General features: G+C 39.3%; 1 protein-coding gene across 3 annotated transcripts in view; it reads right to left on the reverse strand.

Moving 5' to 3' along the window:
- DGKI (diacylglycerol kinase iota) overlaps positions 1-25,163 on the reverse strand; it is a gene marked incomplete at both ends in the record, with an annotated part of 483,096 nt that overhangs the window by 47,858 nt on the left and 410,075 nt on the right. For all 3 annotated transcript variants that reach the window (XM_080700835.1, XM_080700834.1, XM_080700836.1), the window contains 2 exons: positions 6,550-6,575; positions 25,087-25,163. The exon at positions 25,087-25,163 is cut by the window's right edge and continues 46 nt beyond it. In XM_080700835.1, the coding sequence (XP_080556961.1) occupies positions 6,550-6,575; positions 25,087-25,163 (103 nt within the window). The remainder of the gene's footprint in view (positions 1-6,549; positions 6,576-25,086) is intronic.

Below are 25,163 nucleotides of genomic sequence, written 5' to 3' on the forward strand. Positions count from 1 at the left end.
ATAAAATTTATATAAACACATAGAACATATAAAAGTTATATGAAACAAAAAAGGCCCAGGCATGATCAAGATAACACTGGAAAAAATTTCAGATATCAAGATTTATAACAAAATTAGAGCAACTAAAATAGTGTGGCAGCTGGGCATGGTGGCACATACTTGTAATCCCCGTGCTTGGGAGGCTGAGACAGGAGGATCGCACAGGTTCAAAGCCAGCCTCAGCTACTTAGTGAGGCTCTCAGTAACTTAATGAGACCCTGCTTCCAAATAAAATATAAAATAGGTCTGAGTGTATAGGCCAGAGGTAGAAAGCCCCTCGGTTCCATCCCCAGTACCACCAAAAAATCAAAAATAGTTTGGTATTGGTACAAGAATAGCTATTTGGATCAATAAAACAAAAAAGGGAACCTAAAAACCCACCTATATAGGGAGACAGAACAGGCCCTGCAAGTCAGCAAGGGCAGAGGATGGTAAGAGATAGTCATTTATGTATTCAAAAATATCAAGACAAAATTGGGGCTGTTACTACTCACCAAACCACACAATAAATTTTAAGATATTAAATAAGAAGGGAAGCTATAAAAACTTTAGAAAATATTCTAAGACAATATCTATGATTATATTAAGAAAAGATTTAGCTGGGTATGGTGGCACATGCTTGTAATCTCGGTACCCCACAAATTCATATGTGGAGTATGCATTGATTAGTAAAATGATTAAAAGTAACAAAGACATAATCAATACAAACACAGAATAGTCATTATTTAGGAAGAAGAGATGAGACTATAAAAACGCAAACAACATAAAGTGCTCAAGTTATCACCAATGTCTGATTTCTTTTTTTTTTTGTTGGTACTAGGGGACCCAGACCTATTTTATACAATACCCGGAAACAGGGTCTTACAAAGTTGTTGAGAGCCTCACTAAGTAGCTGAGGCTGGCTTCAAACCCGTGCAGTCCTCCTGTCTTGGCCTCCCAAGTACTGGGATTACAAGCGTGCGCCAACACGCCTGGCCCAATGTCTGATTTCTTGGTGTGGGGACCACATCGCAGAAGTTGTTTATGGCTGAGACAGGAGGATCATGCAGGATTGTAGCCAGCCTCAGCAACTTAATGAGGTTCTCAGCAACTTGGTGAGAACCTGTTTCAAACTAAAATAGATAAATAAATAAATGAAGCTGCGGATGTAGTCCTGGAGGAAGAATGCCCTTGGTTTCAATCCCCAGTACCTAAAAAAATTAAAAAAATAAAGATTTCTTTGAAAACATACCAAAGACATAAACAATAGAGAAACATTGATGATTTGATTATATTCAAATACAGACTCTGTTCATCTGATGAAACAAAAAAGAATTTGTAAAGATAAACCACAAGGGAGAACATTTCTTTTTACCTAGAATACGTAAAATATGTTTATGGAATCACTAAGAAAAAAGAGAAGCAACTCAGAGGGGAATAACGGGCAAAACATTTCACAGATGAGGAAATACAAGTGGTAAGTAAATACACGAAAAAAGTGCTGGATAAAAATTTAAATCACAATGAGATAACCATTTTGCATTCTCACAAGAGTAGCCAACATTTTTTAATAGGTTAATAGAAATATGAGGATATAAATCAATAGGAACTTTTATCCACTATAGTTGAAAGGACATATTAGAATAGCCATTTGGGGAAATCACCTGATAAGTTCAATATGTGCATGCTTTACCACCTAAGGAAGCCATCCTCAGCTTTAAACCTCAGAAGTCTCAGGCATGAATAATAGAGGGAGTAATGAGAGAGAATATACTAAGTGGTATTATTTGCAATAGAAAAAACAAATAAAACCCTATAATCAACATGAACATTCTGGGCAGCAGATTACATGTATATGTTGGTTTGTAGTTGTAGAGTAGAATATTATACAACATGAAGGAAAAACTGACAAAATGAACATGACATTCACCAAGGCTGAATCACAAAAATTGTTATTTTAAACAAGAGAAACAAACTGCGGAGTCACGTACAAGGATTCAGTTTTTAAAAGTTCAAAACAGGCAAAACTCGATACAAACCCATATACACACACACGTACATGTGGAGTACATGTATACACATACACGATCACATATAAATCCATAGGTGGGATATGCATCCATTAGTAAAATGGTTAAAATCAACAAGGACATAACTAATACGAAGGCAGAATAGTCGTTATATGAGAAAGAGAGGAGACCACAGAAAGGCAAACGACACAGACAGCCCAAGTTTTCACCCGTGTCTGATCTCTTGGTGTGGGCACCACATCACAGAAGTTGCTTGTGGTTATGATGTGATTTGGCGAGGACAAGCTGCTGCAGCCTCACGAGCTTAGAGCATCTCATTGGGTTTCGCCATAGACCTACTGTGAGATCCGTCACCTCCGAGCCCGACCGCGGCCTCCGCCTTGGACCCTCCACGGGAGTGACTGCAGTTGCTACAATTTTATCTCCAGCTACCTGCGGCCCCCGCCCCTGTCTCCTAGGTCACTGTCACAACACAAAAGCTACAGGGGAACTTGACAGCTCTGATTGGCAGCAGGTCTGGGAGCCAGGACAGGAGTGGGATGCACGCCTCCTGTGTTCCAGGGAGAATCAAGCAGATGGTGGGCACTTCCGTGCCTTTTATTCTGCGGGGGCCAGACATTAGCTGGAAGATGACCTTCCCTCAGTGTGTTGGCAAGATGGTGGCTGCGAGGATGGCATTTTGAGACGCTCATGAGCCAAGCAGGCAAAGACGACAGAACAGGACCCAGGGGCTCAGGGCTGGGGAAGCCACCGGGGCACAGAAGGTGGCTCTGGAGCGATTTAAGTGATGAAGTGGTAGGAACCTCGGAGGACGGGCATCAATCACTGCCAGGCTTATCTTTTGACAAGGAGTAGGACCTGGCTTCCAGATGCAGCGTTAAAATGTGATGCTCCCCCTGGAACTTCGCCTGGCAGGTCTCCCGAAGCTTCAGTTTCACTCAGTTAACTAATTATAAGGAAATTTGACGTCGGTATTTACTTTTTCTACAGGGACAAATCATCCCCAGCAAGAGGGAGAGTTGTTATTTTTTTTGTTGTTGTTCTTTTTTGCCATTAAAATGAAATTACTTACACGGCAGTAAATAAACTCTTGTTAGAGGGAAGAGTTTTTTGTTTTTTTTTGGTCCCTTGCTAATGCTATCAATTCGCCTTAACGGTGACAATCATTTCTTTGGTTCCTCGGGGAAACGGTGGATAAAAAGAGCCAGAGTCTGGGTGCTAGAATCAGGTTAGAAAATGAATTCTACTACTTACCAGCTGTGTGACTGTAAAGGCACCTCGAACCTGTTTCCCCAGCTATAAAGTGGGAACTCTATATCCACCGTGTTGTGTTGTTAAAGATGAAATGAAATAATGTAATTGAAGCATTTTCTCACATTGCTTCTGGCATAAGTGCTCAAGAAATTGTAGCTTTTATTCTCAATGACCCTAATACTCTATTATGCAGACAGAGTTGATACATCATGGATGTCTCGTATCACCGGTTCTATATGACTGTGCATCTATGGGGCTAGAATCAAATTGTGCATTACATACCTCATACTTATTCTTATGTAAAAAAGATAGAAAAAGTTTCCAATGAAGGCTCGATATTAATGATAAAGTTGAAAGAAACAGTTCTCCCCTGGCCACTTGCCCCTTCTATTGACTTTTTAAATCCCATATGCAATGCCGGGCGAACATCATTAGTAAGCCCAGGCTTCCTCTCCCCCAGCTGTCCACGTGCTAAAGAATCAGGCTTTTTAACAAATCAGAAGGCAATTACTCAGTTGATTTCTCATGTGAAGTCACGACAATCTATGAAGTACATAGTAGCTACGATTAGCCCCAGTTTTACAGATGAGGACAACAAACCCGCAAACAAGAGGAGCCGGCAAAGCCACTGTACTCGAGCTCTCTATAAAACGTATCTGTAAGAATGGAAAACGCCAGGGTTATTGGACTTTTCAAAGTTAGATTTTTTTTTCCCCAGGAATGAATTCTCATTCAGTGATAGCCAAGGGGAGCAGTTGTTAGAGAGGGAAGTAGGATCAGTGGTGGAAAATGAACAGAATAGAGAAGCAAAAGCCATAAGATTTTATATTCCAATTTCACAATCCATTTGCCCAATATGCCTCAAATTTATCATCCATAAATTTCAGAAATTTGATTCACCACTTTAAAAGTGTACTGCAAAGTCATTATTGTGTACAAGTGCTCTGTAAGACGGGTGATAGGCCATTCAAGAGGATTTATGCTAGCCAGAGAAAACATAAACTCCTAAAAATGCATAAATGCAAGGAAACCTATATTGAGTGATAGAACATCCTATTGAATGATGTTTATATACAAATACATATATCTGCGTATAGGTATATAGATATATAGATGTTGAGAGGGAGGGAGGCTGGGGATGTAGTTCAGTGATAAAGCACTTGCCTAGCAGGTGCAAAGTACTGGGTTAGATGCCTAGCACCATAATAAAAAGAAGGAAGGAAGGAGGAAGGAGAAAGAAAGAAAATTTAAAAACATCTACCACCATAATAAAAAGAAGGAAGGAAGGGAGAAAGGAGAAAGAAATGAAATTTAAAAACAAAGAAAGAAAAAGATGGCAGTATTTTTAAGGATATATGAAGTAGAAAATGATCAGTAATTAGGTAAGATGAGGTAAATCATCATTATACATTTGAACTATTTTTGGAAGAGGAATAGACAAACTCAGAGGCATCCACATGCAATACATTTCTCGAAGTCACAGAAATATAATAGCCTTCTAATTTGGATAATGTATCTTCAACTAATTACATTTAACCATTGTTAAAATAATCAATTCTGAAGTGCTCTTAATACTGAGAGATTCTTTCTGGAGGTAGTCACCTTTTAGGATTTCAAAGGACCCTGACATATGGTCTATGATATCTCATAACCCCATAAGGAGTTCTAGTGGACTAGAGAATTGCGATTTAGAATTTCCTGTCCCCTCTTTTTTTTTTCTTGAATGGGGGTTAAGTTATTATAGATAGAAAGGCAAAAGGAACTGAAGGTCATTAAGGGGAAACTTAGTTCAAAATAAAAACAGACACAAGTTTTTAGTTTATTATTTGAACATGGAAGCCTGATGGCCTATAAATATGCAATCAAAAACCTACTCACACCAGCAACAATCAGCAAAATAGCATATAATAATGGTTTGCCATTAGGTGGTTGATTACCTAATTCTGACTTAATGGTCCTGAACATAATTTCTCTGTGATTCTTCATAGAAAATGATACAACTCAATTCCCATATTGAGATGGGATTTCATGATATGGAGCAAGGGAGGCTGCCTAAAGCTCCATTTCCATTTCCTTAATTCATTCATTTAATAAGGATTTTTTAAAAAAATACTTGCTATTTGTTGGAAACTATATCAAAGAACACACAGTCTAATAGGAGAATCAGCTAAATAAAGTATCAGGTTTATGTGGTAAGCCCTAAAATGTAGAAAAAATATCTTGCAAAATGGATGGTGGGTCAGAAAGCTCTCACAGAAGATGGGGTAAGGTCACCAGAAATTGTCTATATGGGAAATAAAGAGTAGTTTCCTATAGGGAGAGTGGTAGGGGGAGACACCAAAAATATGGTGAGCTCCAAAAATTAGATGTAGTGTCATGTGGCGGAAGGAGAAGAGTAAAAGATGGCACATGAAATAATTTGCAGTGGAGGAAGATAATCATTCTATCGTTTGGGGCTTACTAGTCCATGTAAAAATCTAATACTGAACAGCTAAACACACACTTATTAGTCTGCTGGAAAGATTTCACCTTACAGCTAATGGGAATAGATTTCTTTTATGAGCGTTTGGTGCTATACACAGTGAGCTAGAGGAAGGACATCTATGGGTATGGATACCAATTATGAGACAATCTCAAAAGTTAAAGAAAGACAGAAAGGGTCCTGAAACTAAAGCCACACATAGACACTTGTAAAAACATAATTATGTAGCATTAAGGACCCATTGAAGCCATTTTCTGTCTTTTTTGATGAATTATTGAATAAATGTATAAAGATTAGAGGAGACATAACTAGGTGTTTTATCCTTTCAGTGAAATAGCTGTTTCTTAAAATAAAAATTCACCTCAACTTGGCAACAAATCACATCACATACTAATTAGTTTCATTTTAGACTTAGAACACTCTTCATATGGGTGCACTAGGTCATGATCACAGTTTCCAATCTGGAAGGGCTTTGGGGAAATATCTCCTACTTAGAGATGACAATCAAATTCAGAGTTGATACATGACTAGTTCAAAGTCATGATAGGTTTCTGGTTATGGGACAAAATCAGACATAATACAGTAAGCTTCATAATCTTTGTGAGCCAAAATGACTATAGCAGATTTGAAAATAATCCAAGATATCAACTTCAGCTACAGTGAATTAAATTTTTAAATGTATTGACATTTTACCCTTTCAGTGAAATGCAAAGACCTGGGCTCAACTTTTAATCCTGAATTAGTATAAACAAGACAGATCCTTACCATGATCTTCTGAAGAGACTGGTGACCTAAAGAGAGAAAACAAGCATGATAAATATTTTGTGTATGAAAATGGTAACAATTGTCACAAATGATATTTATAAAAATTGTACTCACCAAACGCAGTTAAATGGAAACTCAATGTGGTAGACAGTGTAATTACCACACTGGTTTCATGGTATCTTACAATCAATATCCCCTAATTCTCAGATGGATTGAGTTGGGTATAAGGAGTTATTAAAATTTCATTCTATGCATGATTTCACAGAACTACAAAAAACTTAGTTATCACAGAAGAAGGAAAAATAGAAATATGGTTTTGGGTGAAATTTTGTGGTATCACCTAGTGCCCAAAGTCAGTCCTCCAGGAATGTAAAGATACACTAGATTATGTGATTTTAGGTAAAAAGAGATCTACTTGATCAGTACAAAGTGACAGAAATAAAAGAAACGGGGCACACTTTTATTATTATTGTTTATCCCACCCTTCACGGAATTTAGTATTTGAGTGGGCTTGAGAACCTGTGCGTTGACCTTAGGTCTCTTAACCTATGAGAATCGGGGTGAGTCATTTGGAGGTAACTGTGGGTTGTTTTCTGGGGGGTACTAGGGATTGAACCCAGAGGCATTCTACCTCTGAGCTACACCCCCAGCTTTATTTTTTATTCTTTATTTTGAAACAGGGTCTCGCTAAATGGCAGAGGGTCTAAGACCTCTGGGGTCTCACAAACTTTCATAAATCAGTTGTTCTTGCACATACCATCTGTGAGCTCCCCACATGTGAGTTTGGCTCTAATTATGGCAGTCAGATATCATATGAGGCATCATGTCAACCATAAAAACTTTTGTTTCCTCAGATGGTTCCTAAGTGAGACACCATGAGCGACACAGACACTGCTTTGTTGATTATTTCATTTTCAGCTTCCAATATTACAATTTGACCACTAGCGCGTTCTTTTCTGGGGAGAATAAGAGACATATGATACTGTATTTCGGGTTGTTGGGATTCTGAAGGAAAAGACAAGAAACTGCATACCCCCCCTAGTCGAGAGGGGTCCTTTTATCTAAATGGTTGGCATACTGGAGTCTGTCCCAGGGAGATGACCAAAGATAAACTCAGGAGTGCAGGGAAAAAAACATCTATTCACATTTATTAATATTTATGAATCTTGAAGACAAATGTCGGGGCAAGAATCATTCAGTGGATTTACAAGTGGTCGAAGAAAGCTTTTGGCTCCTCTGGATGCTTGACATCGCTCTACTTTCATCTACTAACTAGTAATGTTAAGTACAAAGACAACAGTGAAGGAAAGAAAAGCTTGAGCCTCCATGAGTGGCAAAGTGGCTAATCATTTCAACCTCATTGGTCCTCTCGAGTAGATATTCACATGAAAACTACAAAGTCCCAAAATTCGTTGGCAAGAAAATTGGCATTCTGGAGATGGAATGAGAAGTGATGAATAGAACTTCCCGGAAGCACCTAGACACTGCTGCTTGAGAAACACCTTGGTTTCCGGGTGGAGTTGATTCATCTATCCTCTAGATTCTCCCTATTTTATACCATCCACACATTGTTTTTTCTACTGGGTTGAGATCTCCCTGCAGACTAGGATTGCCCCTTATTTAGAATAAGTGAGCCCTTGATTTCAAAGAAAAATTTTAATATTTTTATTAGTGCATTGTAGTCACATATCTTAACGGAGTACAAGATAGTACTCCATTAAGTATACATGCATATATTACATTTTCCCCTTTCCCACATTTTTAAATCAAATCAATTTCAGTACCACTATGTCGATATTCAGACACATTCCAGAGCTGTCCAAAAAGTCACTCTGTAGCCAGGTGTGGTTGTGCACACTTGTAATCCCAGTACTTGGGAGGTTGAGACAGGAGGACCACAGGTTTTAGGTCATCCTCAGTTACTTAATGAGGCTCATGGATACTTAGTGAGACCTTCCGCCATTTAATGGGACCCTGTTTCAAAATAAAGAATAAAAAATAAAGCTGAAAGTATAGCTCAGAAGTAGAATGCCCCTGGGTTCACTCCCCCCCAAAAGTCCCTATGTTACCTCCAAATGACCTTCAAGATAACTTTGACTTGCTGCTAGGCCAGCTGTGGGAGAGAAGACTTCCCTCAGACATGAGCCAGAAGACCCAAGATGGTTACCACGTGGGCACCTTCAGCAATAGAGACACCCATGATTTCTTGTAAGGATTAGACAAAATGAAAGAACGGGAGTGTGTGGAAGAGAGGGTAAAGTGGACTGGAAGACTAATCCAGAAAGATGTACACTTGACCTAAGAGGAGCTAATTTCTGAAGCTGCTGAATACATAAAAAAGAATTAGCAACAAGGAAACATCTTCTCTCCTGGTGTGTTCAGATCAGGAGTAAACAAAACCATGTCTTGGATTGTTTGCAGTTAATTTTTCCCAGAGCTACAGAAACAGAGAAGAGTCCATGCTAAGGTCCAGCTAAATGCCGCAGGTGGACAGCCTACGAAGCAGTCTTTGCTGCCTTTTTGTAAAAGCAAAGCACTAATATGAAATCTGAAAAGTTCCAGATGGCTCCATTAAAGTCTCAAGGGGATACATTCTGCAGCATATCCAGGCAGTTGGGGAAGAACTATTGATTTCAGAGTGTTTTGGAAGGATTAGTCATGTTGAGTTTCTGTGCTGAATGTCTCCCACACGCCTGGATTTGTGGAATTTGAAGGCATATGGAGTATTTCAATCTTCACTCCGTATTTCACCTTTCACTCTAACAAGTCACTAAATTATACTACTGAGACATGCACATCAGCCATTATTGCTGGAAATGGACATAAAAAGTTTTACAGAACTTTGCTTAGGAGAGAAGAAATCTCCTGCAATCAGCAAAAGAAGTAGTTATTTTTGAAACTGAGGTTGAGTCTCAAGAGCAGATCATCTTCCTCCGCTCCATGTGACAAGTGAGACACACAAGAAAGCTCACTGCTCATTCTTCCCACTACACCCGAAAGGCATGTGGTTTTGTCTCAAATTTTTTTTTCCCACTTATAGTTCAACTTGGAGCACATGCCCTCAGAGTAAATTATCACTAGTGCTCAAATAACAACATGACTTACTGTTCTCTTTGTCCCTGATCTCTTGTTCTTTATCATGATCTCAGACCATTTATGTTTGTGCTGTTTTATTTATTCAGGTATTGATTTTTACATTTTTATTTCATTCGAATTTAGCAAAGTAAAAAACAAAATTACAAAGCCTCAAATTCAAACCCTGCATGTAACTTTCTCCTGTTTCATGAAACCTAAATAATGGTTTTGCATGCTTGAATCTTTCGATTCAATTAATTACTTGAAACCCCTTTCAGGACACCATCACATGACATAGGTCCTATGTCACATGACAGAGATACAGAAAACAAGTTCAAAGGGATGAAGAAAAGTACCCAAGCCAATGATTATAATACAGTGGAAAAATATAATGACCAGAATGATAGGAAGAAAAGAGGAAGAACAGATCAGGGAGAAAGATTAATTCAGTTCTAACCAAGGGAAAGTAAGATTCAAAAAACAAGAACTATTTGAGCTGACTTTGAAGAATAAATAGGAGCTTATTAGATCAGTGAAGAATTCTAGGCAGATGAAATGGAATATGAAAAGGAGTACAGATATGAAATCTCATAGTATGCTATCAGATATACAAGGAATTCAGTATTACTAACATGGGAAGGAATTATAAAAGGTAGGATTAGAGAATAAAGAGATGGGGGCATTTCATAGGCTGCCTGTGGGACCATTTCAAGGTATATATATATATATATATATATATATATATATATATATATAGTGTGTGTGTGTGTGTGTGTGTGTGTGTGTGTGTGTGTGTGGTACTGGGGTTCCTGGAAACCCTTCTACCTCCAGGCTACAGTCCCAGACCTATTTTTATATTTTTATTTGGAAACAAGGTCTCTTAAGCCAGCGAGGCTGGCTTCGAACCAGCGAGATCCTTCTGTTTCCGCCTCCCAAGCGTGGGGATTACAAGCGTGTGCCACCACGCCTCGCAAGGTGCCTATAATTTACCTTCTGAGCTAAATGAAGAAAGCTTTCAGAAATCACATAGTCTAGATTGTACTTTTAAATGAGCAAGAAGGCAAATTAAAAGGTAGAAAAAAACTTAAAGACTGTCTTTGCAAAACTTCCATGTTAATAAGCAGAAAAAAATCTGTTTTTCAATTCTCTTTGAAACCCATGAAAAATAAGAGAGAGTAAGAAAACCAGTAAAGGAAACACCATCTTTGATTAAAGTAGGTCTTTATAAACTTTAACCATCATATATTAAGGAGAGCTACTAAATAGAGTAAAAACTGGATCAAATTTCAGAGGAACAAAGAGTTTGACCTTAGCTGAAAAGACATGATTCCATCATATACCACAATACCTATGGCAAAATCACTGTGATCTAGGTGTCCTGCTGGTCAGAACCACAGAAGAGGCTGCTAATTAAGAAATCTGAAACAAAACCCAAAGTCAAATTTCCAGCCGTGCACCCATCCATCAACTAACCCCAATTATCCACCCCATCGGAGAAGTTCCAGTAAGAACTCACCCAATTCAAATGCTGTGAATAACCAGCAAAAGAACAATCGTGATATCTAGGCAAAAATACTGCAGGAAGAAAACCAAATATAGTCAGAACACACTAAAAGGATAAGGGCAAAAGGCCAATAAAAATATTAACGAATCTCCATGAAATTTATAAATGTGCTGCCTCCGCACTCTGCTTGGAACACTGCAGGTAAATAAGCCAGTCCTCAGTTGCAAAGTTCTTGCTGGGGAACTAAGCAAGTCCCCAGGTTCGCATAAAAAAGGCAACTCTGTGCATGCATTTTATCAAATTTCCCTTTTTATATATCTGCTTTCATCTTTACCTTCTGCCTTTTGGGGTGAGCACTACTGCCGACACACCACTTTCTCTAAGCTTGGGGTGAAGACATCCTATGGGGGGGGGACAAGGAGAAGCCTCTAGAATCTGGCCTTAGTAAACTTTCAATGTTCTTTCCCTCTCCCTTCTGTCATTTTTTAAAAATATATTTCCTTTTCCCCTTCTCTGATTACAGCCCTGAAAGTTCTCTGGGCTCTTCTCCTGTATCCTTCTTGCCCTGGTGGAATCCATTCTTCATGGTAAACAATCCCGCTCAGGTGCCAGCACCCTCGCTCCCCTGGTGACACGCAGGCGCATTCAGGGCTGGCCCTTGCTCCCTGCTCAAGACACGATGCTGGTTCTCTATGAAACCCCTCAGAAGTTCCAGTGGAAACCTGTTTCATGGTTGAACAATCCTTCCAGGGCCATTTCAAGAGCCCATGTCACTGCTGTGGAAATATTTTGTTTTTCTTCTATCATCCCCGGAAGGGGCGACGCTCCGCACATTCCAGCCATGTTCTGAAACTGCTGATGGACAAGAATCTTCACTTAAACCAAGTAAGCCGAGGGGTGATTTAATGTGCTTTGACAGCAGAGCTGCCGATGACTATCTCTGGCCCACAGCCTCGCTCCCTCCAGCTTCCCTCAAGGGTGTGCCCGGCCTGTCCCTAGAGAACTGGCACACCAGGCCAATGACATCATTTTGAGGAAGAAATTGAGAGATCCTGGATGGAAGTGACATCCTTGCCACTATCGCTTCGGCCCCAGAGCATCTCTAACGAGGCAAAACAAAACCAGAAATCCCTTGGCCCCGAGGAGGATCCCCATCAAAGAGATAATCCTCTCTCTGTTGGCTTTGGTTCCCCTCATTATGAATATGTCTCTTAAGACAATGAACAAAGCGAGTTCAGTAAAAGAGAGCCGGGGAGAGCCAGAGAGATGAAAGTCTCAGCAACTGCACAAAGTGCCTTTGAGATGAGACAAAGACAAACACACTCTCTATTCAAGTGGCCACAAACCCATTCAGGGGCCGCCAAGGGGCCCCGAGGTGATGCTCACCACCAACAGAGGCGCGCGGAACGGAGCTCGAAGCCCAAAAGACACCGAGATGGGTGTCTGTGTGAAGATAAGGATACAACGCCCCCGATGCACAGAGAAAAGGCTGTTTGCTGAGCTCCTTGTTTAAGGGAAATACCCACTAATTCTTTTCCTTCTCATGTCCTAGTCTTTCAGAAGCCCCTATCCAAACATCTACACCAGTGACTCTCAGTTTGCAAAATATCGTTTATGTTTTAAAGGTCTATTCCCTTATTTAGGTATATTTGGCTTTCAAAAAAATAGAGCCGTTTCACCATGAGCTTGAACAATCTGATTTCTCCTGAGTACCCTCCTTCATCAGTTTGCCAAGAGAACCCTAAAGGCCCTTTGAGTTTGAAATGTCACTGCCACCTACTGTTAGTTCCCAAGAACTCCAACGGAATGAGGGGAGAGGAAATCCTTTGAAACATAGAGCTAGAGAGGGATGTGGAAAGTGGGTAGCGGGTTCTAAGCTGAAGTAGGTAAAAGAAGGAGATGAAGTTGAAGAGATTAAAATGCAACCGGAATATTCAGTATGAGAAGCTGGCCATTTGACTACACATTAGCATTTTGAAGATGAAATAAAAAGACTTGTGCCTAGCATGGTCACAGAGCAAGAAAGAATGTGAGGAGTGACACTGGAAACCAGTCTTTGCAGTACATTTGCCTACCTGCTTTCTAAAAAGGGAGAAAATAAATATTTTAAAAAGACATATTCTTCTAAAATCTAACCAAAAGAGACATAATCACAGAGATCCAGTGGTGAGTATCCTTTAAAAAAAAAAAAGTGAGTCCTGGGCTTTATCTTAATGATTCAGGGAGCCCTGGCCAACGGCTCTTGTTGAGACACAAATTTGAATTTGGTAAACGTTCCTGTCCTTAGGAATATGCTGAACCATGAAGCTATGGGTGTGAACACAAGACACGTGAGTACCACACTTAGTGTTAACATGCAGACATAGAAAACGGGCCATCTCTCATAGTCACCATTCAGGATATTTGGGTTCTAACTTGGGGTGCTGTGGCAATGGATGAAGGACTTACGCACAGCTGACTACTTTTAGGATTCAGGAAGGTGCGACCACAGATGAGCAAATAAGGCGACCTAATTGAGGGGGGTGGGAGGAGGAAGAGGGGAACTCCCTAATGTACACAATGTGCATTCACTAACATATCAAAGTCAATCAGTAAGCCAAACATGAGGAGGGAGGGGGAGGGAACGGAGTGGGAATTGAGGAAGGGCCCAGTGTGTGCTTGTATGCCTCCACCATCCTGTACCCACCTTGTACTTCCACCATCTTGTACATTAAGATGTATGGCTACAATGTACCCATAAAAATAATAAATTAAAAATGCCAGGAGAAAGAGGGGAGGCTGCATGACCTCTCCTCCTGGAGATAGTGTCATGTATCCCAGCTGTTCTCCTGTGGAGATCTCCTGCCACCCCAACCATTTCTTAGGAAAGAGCTTATTTATGCCACTGGGGTGGGAAACAGGATCTAAGAGGCGTCTGTCTTTTCCCAGCCCTTCTGTGCTCAAAGATGGGAGAAATTCTCAGTAAGATGTTACAAACAAGAAGAAACAGTAACGGAGCTGTGTGATAATTTTAAAAAAACGAACATAAATTAAAGTAATTTTGAGAACAAGCAGTGAAAGTGTTCCATAGACTGACTGCCTCTCTCTCTCTCTCTCTCTCTCTCTCTCTCTCTCTCTCTCTCTCTCTCTCTCTCTCTCTCTCGAATAATTCAATGTTTGAGTGTTGGATGCAGCTATGAGTGTCACTCCATTCAGCAGATGTAGGAAAGCCTTAGATTGCCCCCCTCCCACTCTCAAGGAATTCGAAGGCAGCTGTGTGATGTGTCCTAGTAAGGAAGTGGGTACTAGAAAAAACTAAGATTGTGTTTGCCCTTGATGTTATGTATGGGGATTAGCTGAAGAAGCAGAAAAGTGGAAAAAAAAAAAAAAAACGGGGGGAAAATGTGTCTTCCATTACCCTGATTTCCAAACAAGTAGTTTCTCCATCTTGACTTGGTCTCTCAGAGGGAGGCATAGGTTCCGGAGCCCCAGAGGTTCCTCAAAGACCCTCTGCACATGGTATAACCTCCCCTCCACCTCCATTTCTAGGGGCGGTTCCACCTCACCTCCATATCCCTGCCCCTGCCCCAAAAGGCACTGAGATACCTGGTAGGATTTCAGAATGATCAGCCGTTCCCACTTTTAGATCCATTTGTTCACCTAACACAGGTACACAGAGAAACGTGACTCTGGGAATATGTTTGAGAAAGCAGCAAAAAAAAAAAAAAAAAAACTAAGGTTATTCTGGAGGTGAGGATGGGGGGCGGGGTTCATCAGAAGCCAGAAAGTACTAGACTCTGAGAAAACAGGGTAAATGGAATGGCAGGCAGAGGACAGGACACAGAAGCCCACGAGGACCACCTTGCTCTCCTGGAAACTTCTCCTTACAAACCCTGGGGTCTGTGCCCCTCTCTGAGCAGGCAGAGAGGATGGGAAGAGGTAAGGCTGAGCTCGTAGTGAGCTGATTCCTCAGAGGCATTGAGAGTAGAGGGAGGGATGAGGTCAGTCTTTGCAGGGTTGACCCCAGGACCGGTGGTCAAAAGAGAGGAGTCATTTGCAGAAATACTTCATGTCATAGGTAGACATGCTCAAGTCTGAGCCCCAATCCTGAAAGGCACCTCCCACATTCCCCCGTGTCTTCCGAGCCTGCTCTAGAAACCCAGGGACTTGGCAGAGACATCCTGAGGGGACTGGATTACACAGCGTAGAATCTGGGAGAAAGAATAACTTGAGGGCTGACTTAACCCTGGATGAAATTTCCAGAAAAGAAGAAAAAAATCACTGTCACCATCCTCAGAAACCATGCCCATTCTTCTGATAGCAAGGACATTTCCCCAGGATGTTGTAGGGATTATCATTATTACTCCTGACTAACTTCTTTCCTTGTGCTCAGGAGAAATGGGCCCTCAGAGAGAAGTGCCATCTTTTTGTAGAACTCTCATTCTTTACATTGATGTCTACGTGTTTTAGCTTGGATATCATCCACCTCAACCAATATCCCTGCTTCATTTATCAAATTGATAAGAGTCCATGTCAAGCTGTCACCACTAGGCTTTAAGGAAGATCGAGTGATTGGATTAGGACCCATTGTACAAAAATGGATGGCTTAGGGACACTGCCACCAGCACAGAGCAGCTCTAAAGGAGGAAAGATGGAGTGTACACATAAGACCCACCCACCTCCAACCGCAAATGCTGTTTTTACATTGGCCTAGCTTCCGAGTACAGAGGGAGACAAAGTTATCTTTGCCCCAGCTGCAGATGATGCCGAAGTGGGTTTGTCACTAAAGGGTGTCACCTTGCCAGCTCTCCCTAATGCGCCAAAGTGGAATGTATTGTCAGGAGAAAAGAGAAATCTCCTTTGCTTTATTTTGTTTTGTTTGGTTTGGTTTGATACTACGGATTGAATCCAGACATATTCTACCTCTGAACTACATTCCCAGCCCTCTTTGTTGTATATTGTGAAAGAGGGTCTCAGTAAGTTTGCGAGGGTCTTGCTGAGTTGCTGAGGCTGGCCTCAAAGCTGGGATATCCTTGTCTCAACCTCCTAAGTGCTGGGATTACAGGTGTGATGTAGCCTGCCTGACCACTGTTTTGTTGTTAAAGGAGTGTTTGATCATTTCTGGGGTGTGTCTATCTGCTACTTCCAGGCTACCTGGTCACCTAACAACAGGTGGCTTCTCTGCATGTATTGGCCCATACTGCCTCCTGCTCTGTCTTAACCTTACCTCCTTTTCTTGGAAATTTCTAGCAGGTTCTGGGATTCTGTTCCACACAGAAACTTTTGAGATTTTTATTTCCCATGTGCCAAGGGACCTCCCTCCTTTCAAAGAACATCTAAAACCTCATCAAGGACTAAAGTACACAGATAGAACCCAGATATCCAGGGATGTAATGCTGGAGCCATCTCAAGGCAAAATCTTCTCAATATGATCCTTCCTGTCCACCCTACCCTACCGCTGAGCCTATCAGCAATGCCAGTAACTTCCAGTGTCCACCAGAGTTATCTTCTGTTTTCTCGCTTATTAAATACCAACATTACCCCGAGTCAGAGATTCAAGTTCATCTCTATTACTTTTATATCTGATATCCCTAATCAGCCACAGCCATTTGTACTTTTAGATCCGATGGATTAAGTTGTTCAACTAAACCAGAAACAGAGAAAACAAAAGTTTGGGTATAAGTTTGAAAAAGCAGCAGATGGACTGAAGGGTTATTTTGGAGGTGAGTTTGAAAGAGAAAAAGATGGTCATCCGAAGACAGTTGTCAGAAGATGCTAGACTTATTACCATCATCTTCATAATTACGGTGCTAGGCATTGAGCCCAAGGGCATTCTATTTTTGATCGATACCCTCCAGCCCTGTTTTTATTATTATTTTTTAAATTTTGAAATAGGTTTGCCCTAAGCTGCCATGTATCTCACTATGTTGCTGAACCTGATCTTAAACTTACAATCCTCCTGTCTCAGCATCACAAGAACTTGGATTACACTGGGCTCGCCTTTATTAATTTGATATATGATATCCTTGCATTAATGTATCTATATTAAAGTTTTCAACATAAAAGTGGACTACACAGCCTAACAAAAACCTCAACATTTTACATATTGCTTGTTGTAATAGCTATGTGATTAGCTCTGGGTTTACTATAGCAACACAAATACATAACTATCTATTTTCTTTTGAAAGAGTATCTATTCTCTAGTATCCAACATCCATCCATTCATCCCAGTAGCCTCACTGAATGCCTGCTATCCCAGGTATAGTAAAATGAACAAGGGTAGATACAGAATGACTAGCACATGGATGGACCGTTCAAGAAACTCTGTTTTTAAAGAAGAATCCAATCAATTTTTGCTCCCCTTCCCAGTATTCCTCAAGTGTGGGTAAGGAAGGCTGTCAATTTTTACAAATGAAAAAAAGATGGCCATTTAATAGTAATAATATTTCCCAGTGTTGTCATTGTTGGCAAAACCTGGAACTCATAAAAATAGAAGGCCAGGACTTCCCGGCATCGTTTAAAAAATGTGTGTTTAATGTTAAAGTGCATTTATACCAGCAATTTTTTTCCTTTCAATGTCAACCAAAATCAGATCGGGTGCATAGAAAATTTTCATCTGGCTGTCTCACTAACCGAACTTGGAAATGTGACTCCATTTCTGCCAATTGCCTTAGGATCCCCATATGCATAAGTTCTTGAGGAGCAATTATGAAAGGAACATAGCAAAACATTTTATTAAATGTTTTGCACATATATAGAAATAGGGTATTATTGTGTACTTGGCTAACTAGAGTAACAACTTGAGGTGAGGCAAAGAAAAAAAGAAGAAAGGAAGATACATTTCAGCTATCCTGTGTGTGGTTTTTCTTTCTTTTTTATTTGATCTGGACTGATTATCGAGGGTGAGCAAGAATTAGACCAGTCAAAGGTAAGCAGGGATGGGACCGACTATCTTGGTGAAACAGATGCCAGGAACTATCTCGGTTCTGACAGGGTTGATTTCATCTCTAAGACATATCCCAGTGAAACCTGCCTCCCACTAAGAAGATTAATTTTCTTCCTCTTATCTGATTGTAATGCTCAAAGGATATCTCCACAACCCAGTCATCACCCAATCATCCATCTTTCTGTTGAGAACCCAGAGCTTTGACAAAAAGCACAACTCTCCTTCTTCTAAGGGTCAGGTCATAACCTAATATTCCCAGAAGAAACTAGGGAAAGAAGATAGTTGAGAGCCAGATAGAAGGATCAGATGGGACGGGGGTGAAGCTATTTCTCTGGGTTCAACCCAGAATGTCTGAGTTTCTAGAAGCAGTAAAGTTCCAGGGTTATCTTCTTTAAATATAGTGATTCAAAATTGTAGACTGTACTAAAAAAGCTATTTTTTCAAAGTACTAATATGCATTTTGAATTTCCTCAAATAATTTCTCAGTCATATAAATTTCCTCAAGCACACTTCAGGTAGAGTGATGCTAAACTATTATCAAATGTTTCCAGTAATCTGAGGATATTTCTAGTTATATTATGAAGAAAAGAAGATACTTATCTGCTCATGTTGTAATAGTTTGATAAAAAATGCAAAGAGCTGTTTAAAAGTTTGTGTTTCTCTTTTGAGGCTATTTTTATTAATTCTTAAATACTCATCCTTTCAATTCAAAAATAAGAAAATGAAGTTGAAAGGACACAGCAAGTTCCATTTTTTCTTATTTCCAGAACACCTTTTTACAAATGTCTATTATAATATTTATTGGCAGTAACTGAAACAATTGGTTTATGTTATATTTCCCCTTTGAATATAAATTCTTCTAGTGCAATAACTGTTTCTTATTTGGGTTTATAGCTTCAGCTCCTAGCCATATACATTGAAGATAACCAACACTGATTTACTTAATGGATGACTGTCAGAATATTCCAACTTGTTTCTCAGAACTCAAAATCATAAATGCTCTACCACACATAAAAAGCCCATTAGCCTTGCTCAGCTGATCCAAGATGACAGATAATCTGCCTAGACACAGATGTCTGGATTGAATGTCCACTCCTTGCTTGCTCATTGTCTTAGGGTACTCCTTAGTTCAGTGGTAAAATACTCTATTTTTCCTTTTGTGATGGTCCTTCATCTTAATTCTTTCAAGGTTAGGACTTAAGGATACCAAGAAAATGTACACATATTTTGGTCAATCTGACAGTTTCTCATAAACCACAAAATATAAGAGCTGGAAAAAAAAATGTTCTTCCGATTCAGAAACAAAAGCCAGTCAATCCCCAGACCCTTCACTTGCCTGAGGTTAACCAGCCTGCCTCTTTTCAAAGAGTACTCAGGAAAGGATATGTCAGAGTTTTCATTCATTGCCCATTTTCTTATCTCATCGACCCTAAAGTTATGGGGGACTGTGCTTCCTTAGGATCCACATAGATTCTGTCTGCTCAATTTAAGTTAATTCCTTCCCTATTAGTCTTCTGTCAAAATGAAATAAAGTCTTGTCACTAGTGGTACAGGTACAATTAATGATAGGGGACGAATACTCCCAGAATTGTGTTATTTCAAAGAGAACTTCCTTAGACAAGGAAACCATTTTTTTTAACCAAAAGACACATTGTGGTCCTAGCAATAAAATGTGAATCAACCACTGCTCATCAATTTATTTCAAATTCAGTTTGTCATGACTGTTCTTTAGTATGTTCACAATTTTGAAGACGTTGCCTGTGTTGTACACCCTCCTTTGGAATTACATTTCTTCCTAGAGGACATGTGGATAAGTGAGCATGTATATATCTTCCTTAAAAATTATGTTTCTAAAAGGAAACAATGGAGGGAAACTCTCTAAAGTGCATGATGTACTTAAATAACCATATCAAAGTCAATCACTAAGCCAAGCATGGGAAGGAGGGATGGGGAGGGAATGGGGTGGGGATGGGGTAATGGGTGATGTGTGCATGTATGTCTCCACCATCTTTTATCCCATTAAGATGTATGACTACAATGCACCATTATAAATTTTTAAAGAAGAAGACCCCCCCAAAAAATAAAAGGAAACAATGTAGATGTCACCAGTTTCATTAATGATAGGGAACTCATCCTGCTTTTTAGGTTCCTCTCACACTCCCTGAAGAAAGACAGAAGTTGATGCACCTAAAAAATTTAAATGTTAAAACTCTAAGAGCTTGAGGAAACCCAAGCATTTGATAGAGAAGGGGAAGAGAGTGTCCTTCAGAGAAAGAGTAAACTGGAGAAAGCATTGGAGTTGTCTTCCATCTGCCTTCCATATTTTTTTTGTAGTATTGGGAATTGAACCCAGGGTTATCCTACCTCTGAACTACACTTCCAGCCCTATTTAGTATTAGTATTAGTATTAGTATTAGTATTAGTATTAGTATTGCAGTATTGGGGATTGAACCCAGGGGCATTCTACCTCTGAGTTACAACCCCAGCCCTATTTTTTATTTTGAAACAGGGTCTCACTAATTTGTAGAGGGCCTTACTAAGTAGCTGAGGCTGTCCTCGAACCTGCAATCTTCCTGTCTCAGCCTCCCAAGTACTGGGCTTACAAGCATGAAACACCACACCCAGCTTTATTTTTTGTTTTGAAATAGGGTCTTCTTAGGTTGTCAAGAGTCTTGAAAAGTTCCGAGGCTGTCCTAGAACCTATAATCCTTCTGTCTCAACCACCCCAGTACTGGGATTATACACATGCACCACCACACCTGACACTCAGACCATTTTATTCTTTTTAATAGGTCTTCTTAGAGTTTTGTCTCTTTTATTTACTTTTTCCAAAGATTCTATTCTTTAAAAACTTAATTCTTGTTTATCCATTTGCTTTTTCTCTTCTCCTTGCCATTAATTTCTTTATTATTCTCTCCTCATCCTGTTTCTTTACTCTTTAATCTCAGAATCTTCTATCAAACTAAACACCTTCCTATTTGTGTGCAGTATTTTTCTCTTGATAAATGAATTTAAAATCATAAATTATTCCATAAACGCCACTTTCGATAGGCCTTGAAGATGCTGATGAACAGAATTTTTCAGTTCTAAGAATTGAAAGTTTCCCTTTGGGTTTCTCCATAAAGAGTAAGTTATTTAGCATTCTCAATAGCATGTTAAAATTGAACTTTCCCATCTCCAAGTTAACTGAGATCTTGAAGCTAAAAGCAACAATTGCCAATTTTGTTCTATTAATTCTTCATGCTCTATTCATGTACTTATTCTTAAATGCTCCTGCTGGAAGGTAACTTAGTAATATAGAAAAAATTGAAGAGCTGCATATATACTCTGCAGCTCAGGAGGACACATGTGCCAGGATGTTTGCTGAATTTTTGAAAATAATAAAAATGTCAGAAGGAAATATAAAAAAGAAGAAATTATGGCATATTTTACACATAAATTCAGTACCAAATAATGTTTAGTACCATATAAAATAATTAAAAACCCATATATATCAAATTAAGCGAATTTCAAAAACAGCATATTGAATGAACCAGCAAGTTCTAAAATACATGTATCACATAGGTAATGAAATTAAAAAATATAATCAAAACAAAACCACAAAATAATTTATATACATTTATACTACTCTGTGATTCTTTATGAGCAGACAGAAAAACAAATATAGCAAAACAATAAGATGATAAGCCAGGGAAGCTAGTATAGGAGGCCTTCTGTATAATTTTTGTACTTACTTAGATTGAGACATATTTTAATATGTATTAATAATTTTAAAGTAAAGTCTAACACCATTTTTTGTTTTGATTTCTTTTTTAAAGCAAAAACATTGCTTAAAATGAGCTCTCAGCTGTATTTTCTTTAGGGTAAGTTTACAGTTATATATTTAAGGCGCATACAGAGTATCTCTATATAACAGGACTTTTTACTTTGCACATGTCAAAATGAAATATAAGCCAAAGTAAATCTTTCTGGGACTTGGGCCAGGTTAGCTATGCAAGGCCTTTTGGGAAGATGGTGTAGTGGAGCAGAAAGCCTGAAGTCAAAGGTCAGAATGACCTCAGCTCAGTCCACGCCTGCCATCCTGTGACTCTGGTTAAGTATTTTATGCTCTGTGAGACTGTATACTCCTCACCTTTTAGGTAATGGCTAAACTTAAATGTTGTTGAAAGAATTAAAGATGATTTCATTATGGGGTAAAGCAGGTGGGATATACTCCATCAATGGCAGCTATTATTAATAGGTATTATTTATATAAAACTAATAGGTATTACTAGGTATAATACATAATAGGTATAATATATAATATTAATATTTATATATATACTAATAGGTATTACTAATAGGTATTATTACTAACAGCTATTACTAATAGCTACTTCTATAGGTCCAATCATAGCTATTTGTATCAGAGATGATCCTTGAAGGGATTACAAAGAGGGTCTTCCTAAGGAATTAAAGAATGTAATAATTAAAAAAAAAAAAAGTAAAGCCGGGCATGGTGGAGCACGCTTGTAATCCCTGCACTTGGGAGGCTGAGACAGGAGGATCACACAGGTTCGAAGCCAGCCTCCGCTACTTAGGCTCTCAACAACTTAGTGAGATTCTGTTTTCTGTTTCCAAATAAAATATTAAAATAGGTCTGGGTGTGTAGCCTGGAGGTAGAAGGCCCCTGGCTTTCCCCTCCAGTACCACACACACACACAAAAAAAAGCAAAGTTAAAGAATTAATGAATATGTAGAAGTAAGATATTTAGTTTAATGTTGGCCTTTTTGGTAAAAAGAAGTGATTTAAAATGGCCATTGTGTATGTTTGCGTATGTGTGTCTTCAGAGAGTCTGGGATTCAGATAGAGTTCAGTGAACATAATCTAAGATGTCTGGAGGTTCAGCTGAAGAGACCCAAAGGCTGGGGGTCAATGCTTGAATGTTACTCTATTTTCCAAGTAAGTTTTCATAGTATTTCACTTTAATTAATTAGTTAATTAGTTATACTAGGGGTTGAACCCAGGAGCATTCTACCTCTGAGCTATAGCCTCAGCCTTTTTTATTCTCATTTTTATTTTATTTTGAAACAGGGTACTGCTAAGTTACCACTCAATGTTTAATTTTTAAAAGTAAATTATTCTAGTGTGTTTAAGAGCTAAAGTAATATAAATGAGCACTAAAGCTAGTAACTGTCAAGTGAATAGTAATACAAAATTAAGAGAACTGCCTAAAAGAATAACCGTAGACCCTCTGTGTCCAGAGATTCATAGAGTCAACCAACCAAGGCTCAAAAATTTAAAAAAAGATGGTCTGTGAACATGGACAGACATTTTTTTGGGCAATATTCCTTCAACAATAAAATAACTACTTAACTAGTAGTTATAGAGCATTAAATATTTTAAATAATCTAATACCAGGTGCAAATATTGTACCATTTATTAATGGAACTTGAATACTCACAGATTTTGGTGGATCTTGGAACCAATATCCCATCCAGACTAATATTTTGGCTATTATATGAAGTGGCATATTTACTTGTGTTTTTTTGAGAAGAATATTTACTTAGAAACAACTACTTCATATCCCATGTACATCAATATGTTCTGCACACAAAAATCAAAGCACAGAAAACTAGATTTAGATCATATTCTACCCTTTGGAACTTGACTGTATACTAAAAATCTCAGCTATTTCATGTAGGTTTAATTTCTATTTCTGCAATTAATTAAAACTCTATTTTTCCAATAAGTCCAGCCACAGACAGATGAGCACCTTTTTTAGTTATTCATGGGTGGCTGGTCACTGGCTCACCAGCACCAATTCTGTATAAAAAGAAAATAAAAAATAAAGCAATCAGAGTGCCATCAGAAGCTAACAATACAGTTTAATTAAAAAAGAAAATCCATAGTAATTAATTTTCCCCTTCCTCTTCTTTACATAAGAAAATAAGAGCTAATATAGAGGAGCAATTAAAATGAACTCTCTTTTTGCCCTCAGGATACCTGTGTAGAACCTTTATCAATGAAATAATTAGCTACAGACTTTTCATTTTTGTCCTCTTTGTCATAGGGAAAATGTTTCCAGTCTTCTTTTATTTTTTTTTTCCAGTCTTCTTTTAGAAACAATGCACGGCCATGCCTTCAGTTAATCTGGGGCTTCTAAGAATCTTAGTAATCTTGTTATTCTGTTAAAAGGTGATATCGTGTTAAAAGCCATTCTCACTATTTGATTAGACTCTGACTAGACTGGAACCCAGCCTATTTCACGAGTTGCAATGAACTTGCATAATTTCTGAGATGGGGCGATCAGCTTGAAATGAAAGAGTGGGTGCGACTGAGTGTGTCTGTGTCCTCAGACTGAATCCCAGGCCCTGCTCTTGCAACAGGGTATAGTGGAGAGGAAGATTCACCAGCCACAGGTTGTCCATGCTGTTTTAAAACTCCAGCCTGCGATCTACTTTCCAACCATGGTCACCCCCCAGAAGAAAGTCCCCCTCCTATTCTGACCTATGAACAAATGCTGTATCCATTTCCCTTAGAGACTACAACTATCACGCAGAAACAATAACTCCACTGGAGCCAAAGGAAAGACTTGGTAATAACACGCACAGCACACATGCACTGGCTCAAGACTTGAGACAAGAGGAACAGCACAGCAAGGTAGCCACAGGGATCAAAACCCACACATCACTTCCAAACTACACTCCATCACTGTCATGCATGTCTTCATGAAGTGGCAGGCAAGACCGTCCAATCACTACTGGAGTCCGGTGTGGGAGACACGGATGGAGTTCACAATATTTACAGATCCGCATGCAAAGTCTAAAGGCAGCTTATGAGCAAGGGACATGGAAGACGGACTTCCATAAGGAGCACAGAGTACATAAAAGTGAGCCAAGATAGTCAACGTCCAATCACAGGATGCCACAGATGTGAGACAGCTGGGACGCGATGGAAACTACGAGAATCCATCCTAGAAGGGAACAGCCCAAGGTACAAATCCTCACCCAGCAATCACAGCGGCACAAAGGAAAAGTGCGAGAGACTCACTGTAGCACACGCGAGTGGCTGAAATCTTTCATATCTGAGTCCTCATAATAGGGAGTTATCATCCCCAGCCCACTATC

This window comes from Muscardinus avellanarius, assembly GCF_963383645.1.
Source record: "Muscardinus avellanarius genome assembly, chromosome: 9".
NCBI lineage: Eukaryota > Metazoa > Chordata > Mammalia > Rodentia > Gliridae > Muscardinus > Muscardinus avellanarius.